Source organism: Phaseolus vulgaris, chromosome 5, assembly GCF_051622355.1.
Source record: "Phaseolus vulgaris cultivar YP4 chromosome 5, ASM5162235v1, whole genome shotgun sequence".
NCBI classification, from domain to species: Eukaryota; Viridiplantae; Streptophyta; class Magnoliopsida; order Fabales; family Fabaceae; genus Phaseolus; species Phaseolus vulgaris.
The window spans coordinates 4,212,787-4,232,531 of record NC_143502.1 but is presented as its reverse complement, the minus strand read 5'-3'; the positions used below and the strand labels follow the sequence as shown (position 1 = coordinate 4,232,531).

At 33.6% G+C, this 19,745-nt stretch overlaps 2 protein-coding genes across 2 annotated transcripts; both read left to right on the top strand.

Annotated features, from left to right (window-relative positions):
- The first annotated feature begins 2,339 nt into the window (after positions 1 to 2,339).
- LOC137836150 (uncharacterized) lies at positions 2,340 to 5,111 on the top strand. Its single transcript, XM_068645006.2, has one exon. It carries the CDS (start codon positions 2,340 to 2,342, stop codon positions 5,109 to 5,111), a length of 2,772 nt encoding a protein of 923 aa, XP_068501107.2.
- Positions 5,112 to 16,715: 11,604 nt separating this feature from the next.
- LOC137834907 (uncharacterized) lies at positions 16,716 to 18,015 on the top strand. Its single transcript, XM_068643139.2, has 2 exons — positions 16,716 to 16,860; positions 16,959 to 18,015. The coding sequence occupies exons 1-2, from the start codon at positions 16,763 to 16,765 to the stop codon at positions 17,767 to 17,769; spliced, it is 909 nt and encodes a 302-aa protein (XP_068499240.1). The 5' UTR covers positions 16,716 to 16,762; the 3' UTR covers positions 17,770 to 18,015.
- Positions 18,016 to 19,745: the final 1,730 nt, after the last annotated feature.

Below are 19,745 nucleotides of genomic sequence, written 5' to 3'. Positions count from 1 at the left end.
CTGGTTTGCTTTTGGACTATTTATCGTGTCATGGTTGTATTCATGCATGCATACAATGAAGTTTTTGACGTGGAGTCTCCGAAAATCAAGCTTTAGATCTGCTGCTGCTGCTTATTAGTAAGTAGTTACTTACAGTAGGTGCTGTGAAGAGCATTCTTTTTCATTTAAGCTCACTGTTGAAGCATGCCTATGATAAAATGCTTTGCTGGTTCGCTCAAGAGTTGTGTACTACAGGTGTTTCAGGGAATTACTTGAATCCTGGAATGAAAATCCTCGTTACTGCTTTATTGAATTTAACTTTACCTTCATCCTCTCCAATAAGAATTGGAGATTGGATGATTATATTGGAGGAAAAATATGTAGATTTTGAAAACCACAGTTCGTCATTTTTGTATGTAGCAACTTATCATGGTTTAAGCCATTGATCTCTTCAATATTTTTTGTCAACTTCAACTGTTGTATAACTGTCTTTTATTATCACATGTTTTTCTGTCTTTTATTATCACACGTTTTTCTTATACATCTCTGCCAAATGAAACCGAAAAGAAGAAAAAATGTTTAGCAGGACGGATTCTGCCTGTAAACTTCGCGAATAGTATTTTGCTATGTAGTACGGTTAGTGACACGGGACACGAAATAGACTTCCACATGTGTAATCTTCAAAATATAGGAACACACTCAAAATATAAAACAGAGGGATACAATTTTATGTACTACAATATTATGAATTATATGATAAGAAATTATCATCTTCATTATTAAAAAAGACACTATAGTTAAATTTTTTTTAAAGAAAAATCAGTAACTTTAACAAATTTCACATTTTTACAAATATATAAGAGGAGATTAAATAAAAATATTCAAAAATAATATATATATATATATAATATTTTTATATAATAATTTAAGTTTTAAGAAAATTATTATATTTGGACACTTCATAAAGTGTTGTAGGTGTGTATGCATAATTTAAGAGCCATATTCTGGCTAAGTAAAGATGGTTGGATGGTCAGCTTCCTCGCTTCAATCCTCCCATCTAAACTTGGAATGTTTGACAGAGACTAGTGAGACTATTTATGTTTATTTTTGTTTGTCATTTTTTGTTGTTGATTTTTGATAAGATGTTCAGTGAAAGATAGGTTCCGTTTGTTTATACTATAAGCAAATTTAGATTGATTCACACTTTAAAAACAAGTGAGATGTGTCAAAACTTGGTATTGTTTTATCATAAAAATGTGAAAACTTATCTAATCGTCTATGCTTTAACATATAACTTTTGTTTGAAAAAGAACATTCAACATTTCAGTTCCAAAAAAAGGTTTAAGGAAACACTAACTTTACAAGAAAAACAAATTATTTCAAAACAAAACAAACATCATCAAACATCTCTAAACTTCAATATGCACAAGCAATCAACACAACTAAAAATATTTCACCATTTTTGAACACAAGGAGCATCATTGATTCAAGCTACACTCCTAATTGGTGTGCATGCAAAGGTATTTAATTTTTCTTAAATTACAATAACAAATCAACTGCCATGTAATCACAAGTACAAGAAGCATTTTTAGAGAAATCACATTACAATTCATGCCATGTAAAATCCAATTTTACAAGAAAAATTGATGTGCCGCATCAATAACATAATGTATACATACAAAAACAACAAATTATTTAAAGAAGAAAAAACAAAACAAAAAACATTTTTGTATTGGTAGCCTAAAACCGAGAGGTATAAGCCGAGAACTACATATTAAATAACCAAAGTGATAAGTTAAAACCGAGAGGTCTGGACCGAAACCTGAAAGGATAATAGACATTATAATAAAGCCCAATTTAGATAAGAAACTTGCATAAGGGGGTGTAAAAATAATAAAAAGGTGTAAAAAGAAAGTCCATGAGTAATGTAGAAGGCCCATTAACGAAACCCTATAAATAGGAGGTCAGCATAAGAAAAAGGTAAGAGTGATTTTATCTGAAAACTATTAAACTATTTCTGACTTTGGCATCGGAGCGACTTGCAGGTACATCCCCCCACTTGTGAGGAATACCAGCCGAGAATACCAGCTGAGAATACCAGCCGAGAGTACCAGCTGAGAGTATCAGCCAAGAGTGCCAGCTGAGAGGAGCAATCGAGAATGCTAGCCGAAAGGAGCAGCCGAGAATACTAGCCAAGAGGTGCAACCGAGAGTACCAGCCAAGAGTCCAGCCCAAGACCCGAAGATTTGTATAAAAGGTCGTCTTGTCAATCTGGTTCGAGTGTTCTTGGTCCCTGTTGTAAGAACATTTTGGCGCCCACCGTGGGGCCGAGAACTAGTTGAAAAAAGTTAGAAGACAAGATGGATCAAAGAGAAGAACAAGGAGGAGAGCAGGCAGATGATGTTAGCATGCCAATGACAATGTTGATACAACTACAGAAGGAGTTTGAGACGTTAAAAAAGAGTAATGAAGAAGAATTGAGTGTGCTAAGGGCCGAAAACACACGCATGAGGAGAAAGTTACAAGAGGAGACAATTTTGAACTCATCTTTTGAAACCGTTCAGCCAAGAGCACAAGTCAATGAGAGGATTTATCATAATGAGAGTTCCCAAACGAAAAGAAGATTGCTTGGAGATTCTGAAGTTTTTGCAGGAGCATCTCCAAGAAAACATCCCTTCTATGATGTTATAGTTGATACTCCATTGCCTGACAATTGGAGAAATTTAACTGTTGACAAAAATGACGGAAGCACGGATCCTGATGAACATGTTGCGGTATATACCACACAAATCAGTCTATATACATGGAACGACGCTGTTATGTGCAGAGTGTTCCCTACAACGTTAAAAGGGGCAGCATTAAGTTGGTTCACACGTCTTCCGCCCTTAAGCATAGATTGTTTTGATACATTGGTGGAAAAGTTTGGAGCTCAGTTCGCAACCAGTCGTCCCCATCATCTAACCTCGATTGCTTTAGTGAATATAAGACAAGAGAAGGGAGAGTCGTTAAGAATGTTCATGGAACGCTTTGGGAGGGTTGCCTTGGGAATTCGAAATCTCAGCCTAGAGGTTACCATGCATCATATGATAACAACACTAAAGCCAGAACCATTTGCTGATAGTCTTTGCAAGAAACCTGCGACCAATTTAGATGAACTAAGACAACGAGCGTCGAAGTTCATGCAAATGGAAGAACTGAGAGAGTTTCGGAATCAGGCAAGGATATATGGAGGTGAAAGAAAGGTGATAGAAAAAGAAAGTGGACCTATGGCTAGAAGAGCCAGAGAAGAATTCAGAAGCCGAAAGTTCCAGCAATACACACCCTTGAATACAAATAGAACAAGAGTCCTACAAGAAGCCATGGCGGCAGAGATAATACCACCACCTAGAAAAGCACGAACACCGGAAAGGGCAAACCACACTAAACATTGTGAATATCATAAAAATCATGGCCATCATACAGAGGAGTGTGTCGGGTTAAAAGATAGAATAGAGGAATTGATTCAGGCTGGGCAGTTGAAACGTTTTGTTCAAGGAGGAAATGCTAGACTGAGGTTAAGTCCGGAGAGAAGATTGAGAGGGGTTGAGACAGGAGAGAGAAGGGCGGAAAGATTTGAAAGAGAAAAAAGAATAGAAAAGAGAGATGATAGAAGAGGTGGGAGATCAGAAGGAAGAAATGATAGAGCTTACCAAAACACACAATCAGTAAGGAGAAGTAGGGAACGAAGTTTGGGGAGACCCGTCATGGGGTTTATAAATACTATTTCAGGTGGTTTCTCTGGAAAGGAATCGTCATCAGCAAGGAAACAACATTGGAGAAGTATCAAGACCATTAACCACATTTTCAAAAGAAGAACTTTGCCACCAATGCTTTTTACAGATGAGGATTTTCAAGAAATTGATCCTGATCACGACGATCCTATGGTGATAACAGTAGAAATAGCCGAATATGCCATCATGAAAACCTTGGTTGATCAAGGGAGTTCAGTTGATATTCTATTTTGGGATACTTTCAAAAGGTTGCATCTAAAAGAAGAAGACATTGTGCCTTTCCGAGAACAAATCATTGGCTTCTCAGGGGAGAGAGTTAGCACAAAAGGATATGTTGATTTGATGACCACATTTGGAAGAGGAAATAAGACTAGAAAGATCAAAATCAGATATTTGGTGGTGGATGCTTCTACGTCATATAATGTGTTGTTAGGACGATCTTCTTTGAATAAGTTGGGAGCAATAGTTTCAACACCACATTTAGCAATGAAATTTCCAACAGAAAAGGGGGAGATAGCAACAGTCTATGTTAATCAAAGAGATGCTCGAGAATGTTATGCGACAGGTTTGAAGATGAATTTGAAGGCACACAAAGATACCGAAAGAATGGTGGCAATGGCAGATTTGGACCCAAGATTAAATGATGAAAGATTAGAACCAAAAGAAGAGACTACAGCCGTAGTACTGGGCCGGGACGAGAAGCAATGCACTTATATAAGTGGAAGTTTGCCCGAAGAATTGTTAAACAAACTTATCGCATTGTTGTGCAATAACAAAGACTTGTTTGCTTGGACACCATCTGATATACCTGGAATCGATCCAAAGGTAATTTGTCACAAGTTGTCGGTATGTCGAGAAGCGAGACCGATATCTCAAAAACGAAGAAAGTTGGGTGAAGAAAGACGAAAAGCAGCAATTGAAGAAACCGAGAAGTTAATGCAAGCTGGTTTCATTAAGGAAGCTCAATATACGACATGGTTATCCAATGTGGTGCTTGTCAAAAAACCGAATGGAAAATGGAGAATGTGTACAGATTATACAGACTTGAATAAAGCTTGTCCGAAAGATACATATCCATTACCCAACATAGACCGATTGGTAGATGGGGCGTCTGGACAAGAAATGATGAGTTTTCTCGATGCCTATTCAGGGTATAACCAAATACAGATGTATGAGCCCGATGTGCCAAAAACAGCTTTTACCACAGATACTGCAAATTATTGTTACAAAGTCATGCCTTTCGGCTTGAAAAATGCTGGAGCAACATATCAAAGATTGATGGATAAGGTGTTCAAAGATCAAATTGGAAAAAACATGGAAGTATATGTGGACGATATGGTTGTGAAGTCGGAGGAAGTGTAGAAACATTTGGGAGATCTTGAGGAGGTGTTTTCACGCATAAGAAAGTACAATATACGTCTCAATCCGGAAAAATGTGTGTTCGGCGTCAAAGGTGGGAAATTTCTGGGTTTTATGCTAACCAACAGAGGGATTGAGGCCAATCTTAATAAATGCGAAGCAATTATGAAGATGGGAAATCCAAAAAATCTGAAAGAGGTGCTGAGATTAGTGGGAAAACTAAATTTATTGTCAAGGTTTTTACCAATCTTAGCTGAAAAAACTAAACCAATAATAAATTTGTTAAAAAAATCTGAAACCTTTGAGTGGAATGAAAAATGTGAGCAAGCCTTCTCTCAAATCAAAAGTATGGTAGCTGAACCACCAATCCTAGTTAAACCTGAGTTGACCCAACCCATCATAGTCTACTTGGCAACTTCAAATGAAGCCATAGGAGCAACGTTAATCCAAGAGAATCCGGACCAAAAACCAATATATTTTGTAAGTAGATCCCTCCAAAATGCCGAAACCAGATATCCCAAGGTAGAAAAAGTTGCCTTAACCCTGGTGTACGTCGCAAGACGTCTTCGGCCATACTTTCAGAATCATCAGATAATTGTGAGGACAGATTATCCAATATAATTTTTTTTGAGAAAACCAGAACTTGCAGGTAGAATGGTGACATGGTCAATGGAGCTTTCAGAATATGGAATCAAGTATGAACCAAGAGGACCAATCAAAGCTCAATCCCTTGCGGATTTCATCATCCATATGCCGAAAACAACACAGCAGGAACAGTGGATATTGTATGTAGATGGCGCGTCAAGCAAAAAAGGAAGCAGAGCAGGGATAGTACTTGAAGGACCAGACAACTTCCAAATAGAGATGGCATTGAGATTCGAGTTCAGAACATCCAACAACCAGGCCGAATACGAAGCTCTTATTGCAGGATTACTATTGGCGAGAGACATAGGAGTTGAAAATGTCATTTGCAAAAGTGATTCTTAGCTCTCAGTGGGACAGGTACGAGGAGATTATCAGGTAAAAGATCCATTATTGATGCAATATTATCATAAGGTATTAAATATCATGCAATGTTTCAATCAAGCTGAAATAAAATATATTCCGAGAGAACTAAACATGAAAGCAGATTCATTATCCAAATTGGCAAGTCAACAGCGACAACTCCAACACAACTCAGTTATACAACAAACCCTCAGTCATCCGACAGTCGGTTTCGAGGAATGTTGCAATGTTACCACAACAAAGGATGAATGGATAAAAACATATATGGAAGCCATAAAAAATCAAGAGCAAGGTGTTCAACTGGATACAAAAATGGCAAAAAAAATAGCTAGTTTTGTGTTAATTGGAGATGAACTCTACAAACGCGGACATTCAATACCTTTATTAAAATGCCTTTCAAAAGAGAAAGCTCAGTATGTAGTGAAAGAACTCCACGAAGGAATGTGTGGATTAAATTGTGGAGCTCGAACAATGGCAACAAAAGTTTGCAGAGCTGGATATTATTGGCCAACACTCCGAGAAGATTGCGAAATTTATGTTAAAACATGCAAGAAGTGTCAAGAGTTTGGAAGTTTAAATCATATACCAGCACAAGCGTTACAAGGAATTATTTCTCAATGGCCGTTTGCAAAATGAGGAATTGATATACTTGGTCCATTTCCACTTGGCCGGGGACAAACTAAATTCATGATAGTCGCTATAGATTACTTTACAAAATGGATATAAGCAGAAGCACTGACTAAAATAACAACTCAGCAAGTTCAAACGTTTATATGGAAAAATATAATATGTCGATTTGGAATCCCACACCATAATAACTGACAATGGCCGACAATTCATTGACAAAAAACTTATGGAATTTTATGCAGATTTGGGAATCAAGTCAGCAAGCACTTCAGTTGAACATCCACAGACGAATGGACAAGCGGAGGCTGCAAACAAAGTTATCTTGGGACAATTGAAGAAGAGGTTAGGAAGTGCCAAAGGTTTGTGGGCAGAGAAGTTACCAGAAATCTTATGGGCATATAGATGCACACCACAAACTTCAACTGGTGAAACACTATTCAACCTCACATATGGGATGGATGCAATGTTACCTGTAGAAGTGAATGAACCAACATTACGAAGGCAAATAGAAGACTGGAACATTAACAATGAATGCTTGAGAACCGACCTTGATCTTATTGAAGAACTTAGAGAGCGAGCGAAAATAAAAGAGGCAACAGTAAAAAGAAGAGCAATGAAAAGGTTCAATGCGAAAGTAAAATTCAGAGATTTTAAGGAGGGGGATTTGGTATGGAGAATGCGAACTGATGCACGAAAAGATCCACGACATGGAAAATTGGCATCTAACTGGGAAGGTCCATTCAGGATACTCAAAAATTTACAAAATGGAGCATACAGATTGGAAACTTTAGAAGAAAAAATAGTACCAAGAACATGGAATACAAGTCATTTAAAGTTTTATTTTAGTTGAATTGGAAGATGTAAACAGAGGACTCCGTGTATATATCTATCCATCAATGAAGAAGCATTATCCAGTAACAATTTATCTTGTTCACTTACATAACTTTCGGTCTTGGATGATTTCACTCTAAGTGAAAACCCACCCGAAAAAGCATCTATTCATAAAACTTTCGGCCTTGGATGATTTCACTCTAAGTGAAAACCCACCCGAAAAAACACCTATTCATAAAACTTTCAGTCTTGGATGATTTCACTCTAAGTGAAAAACCCACCCGAAAAAGCATCTATTCATAAAACTTTCGGTCTTGAATGATTTCACTATAAGTGAAAAACCCACCCGAAAAATCATGTATTCATAAACCTTTCGGTCTTGGATGATTTCACTCTAAGTGAAAACCCACCCGAAAAATCGTACATTCATAAAACTAGTGGTCTCGGATGATTTCATTCCAAGTAAAAACTCACTCGCATACCATACTTATGTTGATAATAAATTGGATAAGAAAGCCGAAAAAATAAGAAATATTCTCGGTCACTATAAAAATTATAAATCAATAACCCATTACAATATTCTGCATAAACTTGATTTCATACGTTCGATCACAAGCATTCTTGAAGTCTTTTAAGAAATTCTTTTAATAGATTACAAAATTCGCGAAGAATCCACCATTTTGGAACAACTTTCGGATAAAAACCGAAAGGTACTTGTGCTTCGAAGTCTTGGCAGCCGAAAGATACTCGGGGTTTCAAACGAAACGTAATCGTATTAAAGATATTACAATTGAAAAGAATAAGTAGTTAGAAACATGTTTCATGATAAGAGACCAAAAAAGTAAACATCTAGACATAAACACCAAAACGTCTGCTAAAACACTTCAACCATACAAACCGGCAGGTCACAATTACATTAAATCGGCGAATCAGAAGCAAAGTATCCAATCAATAACACAAGATAACAATTGACAAACCAATAAACTTTATACGTATTAAGGTTCTCAAAAAGACATTACATTAACAAATACGAATGTCCCCACATGGATTCGCATTTCAAAAAACATCCATACATGGATTAGCAGTTCAAAACAAATCTGCTTTCGGCAAATAAACCTACGCCCCCTAGCTCTTGATATTAATATCTTCAGCATCAGTGTCTGGAATCTCGTTAGCCGGCACTAATTCACCCTTATAAAAATCCTTCTTAACATCAAAGTTGCCTTCATCAATTGGAATCTTGTAAAAATATTTTGCTTGTTGAAGAGCCTTCTCAAAACCAAGCTGATGCTGTTCAAATATAAAGCTTTCGGCTTCAAAAACATTGGTCCTCAGCTGATTTATCTCTTCATCCATAAGTTTGATGGTGCTTTTGTCGGATTCGTTCGCAGAAGATAACGCTGATACCTTTTCATTCAACAATTTATTCTCTTTACGAAGTTGAGCATTTTCTTCACTAGATCTCAAGCTTTCATTCTTCAATTCAACAATTTCTTTTCTAAAATCTTCCTTTGCAACTTCTTGTTCACTTTTCTGCTTCTTCATCTCTTCTAGTTGTTCGGACAAAGAGCTCGTTTTTTCCTTATATTCAGCAAGATCAGTCCTCAATTTCTCAAACTTAGATAAAGACACACAGTTTCCATTCTTCTCTTTCATCATTTTCCTAATCAACAAACTTCTACTCGACAAGTCAATAATAGAATCCGCTAATGAAGTAGCATCCATATTTTTCAACATGTTATAAGACAATTCGTTAAAAGAAGTTTGGACAAACTTCGCATATTTCGTTGATGCACAAAAAATTGTTTCAGAGAGCGGTTCAGACGAAACATTCTCAACGCGGCGATGACGCCGAGAAGACGAGTGTGATCTCTTGCTGCTTCTATCTCGTTTCTTTGATTTTTTTGAAGGACCGGAAACATCAACATTGTGCGTAACTTCAATCACTTCAACAGGCGCAACACGTTCCGCTCCTTCTATTTCAACAACAGGATTCACCACATTTTCACGTCGAGGAGTTACATCACCTACCTTGTTTAGCAACTTCGAAAAATAAGACCGAGCTTTTAGATTTGTGCTTGCCATCAAAGCTAAAAATCAATAAAAAACTTAGCAAAGTTAAAAAACTCATCCTATAAAACAAGAAAATATAGAACAACCACCTACCAATAAGATCTTCTCGAGGATGGGATGAAGTATACAATTGTAGCAAGGCGCGAGTGGGAACTTGGTACGAGAGGTGACTGAAAACTTCAATAACATGACGATTGGCCGCACCCATTGAGTGAAAAGATATTGAGTTAAACTTCACGGGATCTCTTGTCCAATAAAGAGGAAATTTTGGAGAATCTCCATTGAAAAAATACTCTTTTCCTATCGGCTCTATTAGAATTTTGAAAAAACCTCCCTTAAAATCCTTATATGATGATGTAAAAGGTTTAAGGAAGCAAACGTTGGATTTACTAATAAGAGATAGCCATCCTGGCCGTTTACCAGGCCGAGAGCTATAATAGTACAAGAAAGAAGCAGGACTAGGAGAAAGCGACAGTAATTTACACAAAATACTAAATGTTTGCATTGCAGCCCAACCATTAGGGTGAAGCTGAGTAGGAGCAACATTAAGGAAATTAAGAACGCCTATTTGAAAGTTGTTCAAAGGCAATCGAATATGAAGGTCTCTAAAAAAGCAAGCATAAAAATAAAAAAATTCATAACTATCATCCTCTCGGCCATGGCAAACATTATCAACATCTCCAACATGCCGAAAAGAAATAATATCATTTTCAATGTCAGAATAATAAATCTGGGAATGGGAAAGGAAACTACGAAGCTCAGTAGCAGAACGATACTTCGAAAAAAATTCTCGAACTTTAGGGTTAACCCACTGATAATCTGGATGAAGGTTTTTCCGAGGCAATATAAATTCGACTTCTTGAGGAACATCAACAGTAGGGGCTCCATTGGAATCATTCATGCAAGAAGGAGTAGCAGATGAAGACTTTGAGTCTGGATGATCCTCTTCTCGAACCACTCGTCCAGTTGATTCACCACCCGCGCTCGAACAATCATCAGTAGCAGAAAAGCTTGAAAGAGACATTACCTATGCAAGAATCGACTGAAGATGGAAAATGAACTTCTTGTTCAATAGCAATAAATCTCACAATCATAAAAAGATTCAATGAGAAACCTATTTATAACCCACAAGAACCCTAGAATTCGAAACGTTGTAATCATACGAAACTATTCAAAAATATATATGATCTAACGGTTAAAATAGACAATTCACGTCAAATCATGTATTCTCAGAAAAGTAAATTACGAAAACCAAGACATTAAATACCAAATCAAATCAAATCTCAAAACTATTATATTATATTAAGACACAAATACTTTTCTTTAAATATAAATAAACTATTTCTGTCTCGGGGGCCAGTGTACTGGTAGCCTAAAACCGAGAGGTATAAGCCGAGAACTACATATTAAATAACCAAAGTGATAAGTTAAAACCGAGAGGTCTGAACTGAAACCTGAAAGGATAATAGACATTATAATAAAGCCCAATTTAGATAAGAAACTTGCATAAGGGGGTGTAAAAATAATAAAAAGGTGTAAAAAGAAAGTCCAAAAGTAATGTAGAAGGCCCATTAACGAAACCCTATAAATAGGAGGTCAGCATAAGAAAAAGGTAAGAGTGATTTTATCTGAAAACTATTAAACTATTTCTGACTTTGGCATCGGAGCGACTTGCAGGTACATCCCCCCACTTGTGAGGAATACCAGCCGAGAATACTAGCCGAGAGTACTAGTCGAGAGTATCAGCCAAGAGTGCCAGCCGAGAGGAGCAGTCGAGAATGCTAGCCGAAAGGAGCAGCTGGGAATAGAGGTGCAACCGAGAGTACCAACCAAGAGTCCAGCCCAAGAAGAAACAGTTCAACCCAAGAGGAAACCGAGAGTCCAGCCCAAGACCGGAAGATTTGTATAAAAGGTCGTCTTGTCAATCTGGTTCGAGTGTTCTTGGTCCCTGTTGTAAGAACAATTTTTAATACTAACTCTTTGAAAATATACTTCGCCTAATTTCATTTCTTAAACTTAGACTGTTATCCCATTTTTTATTTATACCATTATATAAAAAGAATGATATCTTTAGATTATTCTACCTTTTAATTCATTACATTATTTTTTATTTAATAAAAATATAACAGAAAAATCTCTTCACTAAAAGATAACCACCAAATCTTTTAACTCAAAACAAATAAGTAATTTTAATATATATATATATATATATATATATATATATATATATATATATATATATATGAGCACGTATGCGTGAAGGTTTCCCTAATATAGTATATAGTAATCGTACACTTTCTTCTTCACTTATTGTTATTAGAATGACTACATAATTGTTTATATTTTTCAATAATTGATATCACAAGGTTCAGTCTCAAAGGAAAACATGATATTGGATACAATAAACTATTGCATCTTTCTAGTTTTATAGAAGTTAATTATTATTAGTATAAAATTTTAACTCACTTGACTATTACACAAGTGCATTGATGGGTTTTAATGGCGTGTTTTATTAAATTTATTTAATTATTTTAACACGTGTATTATATTTGGATATTAAACTTTAAATTTAAACCACACATTATGTTGTGAATCCTAAGTATTACAAAAGATAAAATATTTTCATATTACTTACTTTCCACACTTGTAAACGGTTTATATTATTACTCAGTTTTAACATTTACAAAATAATATGAAATTATTTTTTTTTCAAAAATTCATACTTTTGTTGATTTAAAACAAACCATGTTTAGAGAGGTGATATTTTTTTAATTCTTATTCTAAATATATTAAAGTGTATTTAATCAAAATATAAGGATGAAGCGTTTGTTATGCTTTTAATTTACAAAATCAGATTAAAGAATCAATTAAATAAAAAAATGAAAAAATTAGATGAGATGAAGGTAATGAATATGTTTTGTTTAATTATTACTATGTTAAAGAATGTATAATTCATGTTAAATATGTTTTGTTTAATGATTAATATGTTAAAGAAGGTATAACTCATAATATTCACTTGAATCTAATGGAGTAGTTTGGAGAAAAGATATAATTTTTAAAGAAGTAATGAATGTTATGCTTATTAATTCTAGTGCTCCTAATAATGTTTGGGGAAAAACATTTCTTACAACATGTTTTTACAAAATATGATACCACATAAGAAAACTGGTAAAACACCTGATGAGTTGTGGAAATGTTATCAACTTAATTTTAAATACCTAAGAGTGTGGGAGTGTCTAACTAAAGTGATGTTACTTGATCTTAAGAAAAGGAAATAGGTTTTCAAACTTTTGATTGTATATTTTTAGGTTATACACAACATAATGTCGCTTATAAATTTATTGTTCTTAAAAGTGATGTAATTGATCATAATTTGTATAGTATAAATGAAAAATGTTGAGTTCTTTGAATGTGTTTTTCCTTTAAAGGATAATGCTAAATCTGAGATTTCTAGTAACGACATGTGAGGATTTGAGAAGTAAAAGAATAAATAAATAAACCTCTTTTGGAGATGACTTTTACAATTTCCAAGTTCAAAATGATATAATAAGTTTTTGAGAAGTTATTAATGTTATAGATACAATAAATTAGGAAAAAATCATTAGGGATATAATTGGCTTTATTAAGAAAAATAATACTTGGACTTTAGTAGATTTACCTAAATGAACAAACCGTATTGGTTGGAAAAAGATCTTTAAGAAAAAGTACCATCTTCATGGATTCATATAAAAATATAAGGAAAAATTAGTAACAAAATGTTTTACTTAAAAACTCAATATATTATACTTTGATACATTTGTGATAGTTACCATGATTTCCTCTATTTGAGTGTTGTTATCTTTAACATCTATCTGTAAGTTAGTTATTCACCAAATGGATGTTAAGACAACCTTTTTGAATGATGAACTAGAAGATGACATTTGTATGACTAACCTGAAGGATATGTACTTCTTAGTTAAGAGAACAAAGCATGCAAACTTTGAAAATCTTTATATATGTTAAAATATGCACCAAGAAAATGACATGAAAAACTTGATTAATATTTTATTTTGTGATGATTTTTCTACTAATGGTGTTGATAAATGTGTGTACACTAAATTTGAAAAAAGTGAATGTGTCATTATATGTTTATATGTTGATGCCATGTTAATTTTTTTGTAGAAATGATATTGTTTCTAAAACAAAATTATTTTGGAGATTTGAGTTTGAAATGAAAGACATAAGTGAAACAAATGTAATTTTAAGAGTTCTAATTATAAGGAATGAAGATAATATCTTACTATCTCAAGAACCATATACTAAGAAACTTGTAAGGGAGTTTGATTATTAGAACTTTAAATGAGTAAACACCTCTTATGATGCTAAGTCAATATATTAAGAAAAATAGAGGAAATATTTTTTCACAACCTCAATATGCCCAAATAATTGGGAGCTTATTGCGTTTAATGGGCTTTTTTAGACCATACATCACTTATATAATAGGTAGATTGAGTAGGTACGCTCAATGTCCCCTAATCAAAATCATTGAGGTGCACTTCAAGACCTATTAAATAATTAAGAGGCACAATGGATTATGTCATAGTGGATTTCTCATTATACTAGAGGGTACAATGATGCTAACTAGATTACTTATTCAAATGAGACAGAATCTACAAGTGGTTGTGTGTTGTGAGTAGATGGAGATTAGATAGATAAAAAATTATTTCAAGATCAACAATGAAATCAAATTTTGTTGCTCTTGAAATGGCTGGAACTAAATTTGGGTTGTTAAATTTTTTTTTTACCAAACATTCTATTTAGAAATGAAACCAACCCATCTATGTCAATGCATTTGTGGTTGTGAATCGACAATAGTTATAGCTAAAAACAAAATATACAATGGAAAAAATACATAGACAATTGAGACATAATTTGATAACATAGTTGCTAAAAAGTGGAACAATTTTCATTCATTATATTAGGTCATAACAAAATCCAACAGATTCTTCGATGAAACCTCTAAGAAAACATAATTTTAGACACATAAAAGGGAATGAGATTCGAGCCAATTACAAAGAAATAGGTGATGGAAACCCAATCTTTGTGATTGGAGATCCATGAATAAGGTTTATATAGATAAAAACAAACCATTTGTCAATTCTATTAGCACTAAAATTGATTTAAAACCAACTTTGTCAATACCTATGGTGTGTCAAAGTGCTAAATACTGCATCATTGAGAAAATAAACTTTGGATATTTAAATTCTATATATGTGGAATTTTAAATTTTTATAATTTTTTTAATGATTTTCATATCCTTTACAAGTGGGTATGATTTACTACACACACTTAATGAAATTACCTATATGAGTGAAAACTGAGGTCTCTTGCATGAGATTTTGGCAAGATTTCTTGAGCACTCATGAATATCAGATACACACATGACCTAATAAGCGTAACATGACAATAACAACAAGAATTATGGGGGTGTATTGTGATTGGCTAACCACTAGCATACATTAAGTGTTTTTAGTTCATATAGCTTGTTATACCAACCACACTAGGTGTTAAGTTTCTCAATTTAAGACTATTTCATATAATCTGCTATACCAACTCTAATACATTACATCTTATATGAGACACACAATTTTCTTCTTTCTTTCTCTTGTCTTTTGCAATATGTGAGGAATTGTTGTGAATAGTGGGCACTAAAAAAAACAAAATAGTTTTACATTATTTAGTTTACACACTCTCAAAGTGTTTATATACCAAGATACTCCATACACCTTCAAAGTGAGTAGCAAAAAGGGTGGGTCTTGCACACAAGAAGTTATGGGTCTCATTTGGGTTTTTTTTGTGAACAATTCAGTTCAAAATCATGTTAATTATCCCTTTTGCATGTAACAAGTAGGTATAGTTTTTATTACCACTTGATTTATTTATTTATTGTCTTTGGTTCATATAAATGCATGAAACCTTATGACTGTGTAAGTCAAGTCTTCACTTAGAAAAAACACTTTTGGTCGCTCTTCTCCTCTCATATTTGTGTTCCTCACTCATAAAAGTATGCTAGTTCTTTAATCATTGTCATACCACTCACAGGATTTGTGTAACATATTGCAAATAAATTCTTAAAGATAATACTCATCCATGTATTAAGAAACCACATCTTTTGTGTATGCAACTTACTTTTACAAATAACACCATATCGCAACTTACTTTTACAAATCCCACTTAGTGGTCTATATTTATTATTTTTATTTAACATGTTAAATATACACGTTGCAATATAAAATGAAGAAAACTCTTAGAAACTAAAAAAATATTAGATTATTTGTCATGTATATTATATTTTATCCAATTTTTAAATTTAATATTTTTTTTATGAATGTCTACTATTTTTAAAAAATATTTATACCATTTTTTAACTTATGTTTTGTAATATAAAAATACGTAAAATTATATATGTGTAAATTATAAACCTTACCCATTATAATAACTTCACGTATCAGTGTACTTTTTATATAAAAACATAAAAGGAAAGAGTCATCCTATTTTAATTCATTGTACAACATGACAACACTTTTACACATAAATGGAACATTTTGCTGCCATTTTTATAAGTAATAAAGAAAAAATAATCACAAGTTTATACTTATGGGAATATAAACTTCATCTTTTCCGCACATATATGCAAAAAAAAATGTAAATAAATAAATAATGGTGGTACTAGTGTTTTACAAATTTACAAGTTGCACCATCCAATATACATGATACAGAGTTATGGAAAATTTAAGAAATCAAAAGTCAGAATTACTAAGCATTTTGCAGTTACAAACCACATTATCCATGAAAAATCTGTGTTTGATTCAACTCATAGGTGAAAAATCTTTAAATCAACGATCATGGTGTCACGATATCTAAGAACATGTTAATGTTTGGTTTCAAAAATAGTGAAAATTCTTGATGTGAAAAAAAATTGCACACTACTTTGATTCTACTTTCCTCTTAGAACCTGATTCTTCTTATCTGAACAACACAGTCAAATCTCCACCGCTAATTTCAACTAAACTCGAATCCAACCGTTGATCTTTATTCTCTCTTCTTCCTTCAACATCACAGCATAGATGATGTAAGTAATGGGCAAAGCAATTAGTTTTTTCTCTTACTGTGACGTTTTCTCAGACCATTTTCTCACTCACTCCAGAAAAACGAAATTTGATCTAAAAATACTCAGGTTATTTTATTTTATTATCATTATTTTTGTTAGCTTTTTTCTGTCTAATTTTCTTTATTTTGATATTTTTCTTCTCATTTTTATGTGAATTTTTTCAGGGAATTTTTTTTCATGAACGAACAAATGATGATGCATCACCCTCAGATCTTTCAGGATAACCAAAACTACACGGTTTGGCTGAATCCCCGGCCGCTGTACCCGCCAGAAAACGCAGCCGTGCTCCCTCGTCCGTCGCCGGCGTTCAAACCCCATCCGGGTCGGGTCAATTGGAATAAAAGAAGAGACTTTTATCGAACCGGGTCGGGTCTGGGTCATACATTCAAACTGGGTAACCCGAACGAGTCGAAACAACTAACTGCGAACCGCTCCGCCGCAAAGGGTCGTCGGATTCACAACCCGAAGCGAACGTTCGGCCGCGGCGGTGGCCGAAACCGACTCACGCCGCCGTTCGCGCCGCTCAACACGACGTCTTTCATAATCCGCGCGAAGAATTGCGGCGGCATCGCGCCGCTGGTTTCGCCGGCAGGATCGCTCTCGCCGGCGAAGTTCGACGAGAGGGCGACGGAGGAGCAGTGGGGCTTCAACGGATACGGCTCCATGAAGGGCCTGATCCGGCTCCGGCCCGAAAAATTCGACTCCGGCGACAGCTCCGGCCCCGGCAGGTTCGAGATGGTGAACCCTAATTCCGGCGAGGAACAGAACTTGGACAAAAGGGTTGATGAACAGGACTCGCATCTCGCGCACCTCGAAGAAGAGAATTTGACGCTGAAAGAGAAACTTTTGTTTATGGAAAAGCAATTGGGTGATTTGAGGAGGAGGGTTCAGTTCTTGGAGACCGACGGAACCGCCACCCACGGCCACCGTGAGGGTGGCGCGGAGAATTTTTCACCGGAGATGTTTTCTCAGTAAAAATAGAAGTTGATGATGATACCGATGCCAAAGTTTAGTTATTTTGCTTACATAACAAGTTTTTTGTTTTTACTTTTTGGTAGATAAATAAAATGATGTGAAATATATAATGCAGAAGTAGTTGGATCTGGTTTAGTTTAGTTTTAGATAATGTGAATTATGTTTTATAACCTAACTCTTGAATGTACAAACTTTGGTTGTGCCTTGTGAGTTTACTTAGGATTCATCAAAATCACTTTAACCTCAGAGCTCTCTCATGCACTGTGCTCAAACACTTGTCAAAGACAGATCCATTTCCTAGTATGATTTGATGCTTTTGATGTTATTGAGACATGAAGGAGCTTGTTTCTGCAAGAGGGGTGTTTTTTTTTGTTGCAAAAAGGATGTTGCTTAATTCTTGTTATTTGACATTTTCAAACATGGAAAACAAATTGTCTGCACACTGGCCACATGAACAGGGAAAGAGCAGCATGGGATCTACTCTGAATTATTTGTGATGTTTGCATGCACTATATGTGCATCACACAATGATCAATCAAGTATTTTCCTTTCAATTTTTAAGTATAGTAATAAACAAATTTATGATGAATTTCACCCTCTTTGAAGTGAGATAAAAAAAAATATGAGTGAAACCATTTGAAATAAGATATTTATGACATATTTTAATTCAAAAGATACAAGAGAAAAATGTCTGTTACTTTTATAGAAAAATTTAAAAGAATTAAAGTTTTAAAAATTGTAAGAATAATTTGATTATTTAGAAAATTTTAAATTTTTACATAGTTTGAAATTCTTCATACTTTTTACTTTTTCAAATTCATTTATTTTTTTATATTTTAATTAATCGAGCTTGGTTGAAGTATTGTTAACTCGCTTTTGTCGAGATGTCATGTTGGGACATTGATAGCTTAACATAATTTTTTTGACTATTGTCATCAAAGATTTCTTTTATCTTTTAGATTAAATTTGATTGTGATTATATTTTAGTCATCGTCGTCAATGTTAATTTTTGCATATATAGGTTATTATTGTTTCTCATATGATGTTTCTCAAGACTTTTGTTGTCAACTTCAATGGTGTTTTTTTGTCTAGTATCAAAATGATTTTTTGAATTAATGTTACCAACTAATATTAATTAAAGTTTTCTTTATCAGTATGTTGGACTATTTATTTTTCAGTTGATGATGCTACTTAGGGCTTTTTATCAATGTTAATGAGAATATATGTACGTTGGTGATGTAAGCTAGAATTTTTTAGTTAAGTTTATAAGAGTTATTTTTTTATTGAGATATTGTTGGAATTATTAATTTATCAGTGTATGCTAGAATTATTTTCAGTTGATGTCTCTTCATATTTTTTTCAATCAATATCAATTGAAGTTAACCATATTTTCATTTAAAATTTATTGGAATTAAATTTTAGTAAATATATATGTAGAGATTTTTTTTATTGATTTCACTAATGTTATTTTAGCATAATGTTTATATTTGGTAGTAACTGAAATACTATTAAAATAAATAAATTTAAATTTATTAAATTTAAATTAATTAATTTAAATAAAATATTTGAAAATTAAAAAAATTAAAAATAAAAGTGTTCGAAATTCAATTTAATTTTTTTTGAAAATTATAAAATTCTCCATACAAACATCAATAAGATTGTAAATTTTAATTAATACATTTTTATTTTAAAAGTTAAATATGTTTCTACTTTATAAAAAGCTTTTTATCTCATTCACTTGTATATAGTAAAATCAAGAAATAAACAAGAGTTTAAAATAGTTAAGAAAATAATTTTCTTATTAGCGAAGATTGATAAGTGGCCTATAAGAGTACTCATAAATATTTATTGCTTATTACATATTTGGTATACAAATTAATGTATAGCAATACATTCTAAAAAATCTTATTGTTCACTTAATTGGTTTAAAGAATCAAAATTTTATAATCATTAAAAAAATTCAACCAATAATATAA

What these genes read in the sequence shown, in the direction of transcription:
- LOC137834907 (XM_068643139.2), top strand. Translation starts at nt 16,763, where the DNA reads ATGGGCAAAGCAATTAGTTTTTTCTCTTACTGTGACGTTTTCTCAGAC. An exon ending in TTTGATCTAAAAATACTCAG is followed by an intron (nt 16,861 to 16,958) that starts GTTATTTTATTT and finishes GAATTTTTTCAG; the next exon opens with GGAATTTTTTTTCATGAACG.
- LOC137836150 (XM_068645006.2), top strand. Translation starts at nt 2,340, where the DNA reads ATGGATCAAAGAGAAGAACAAGGAGGAGAGCAGGCAGATGATGTTAGC.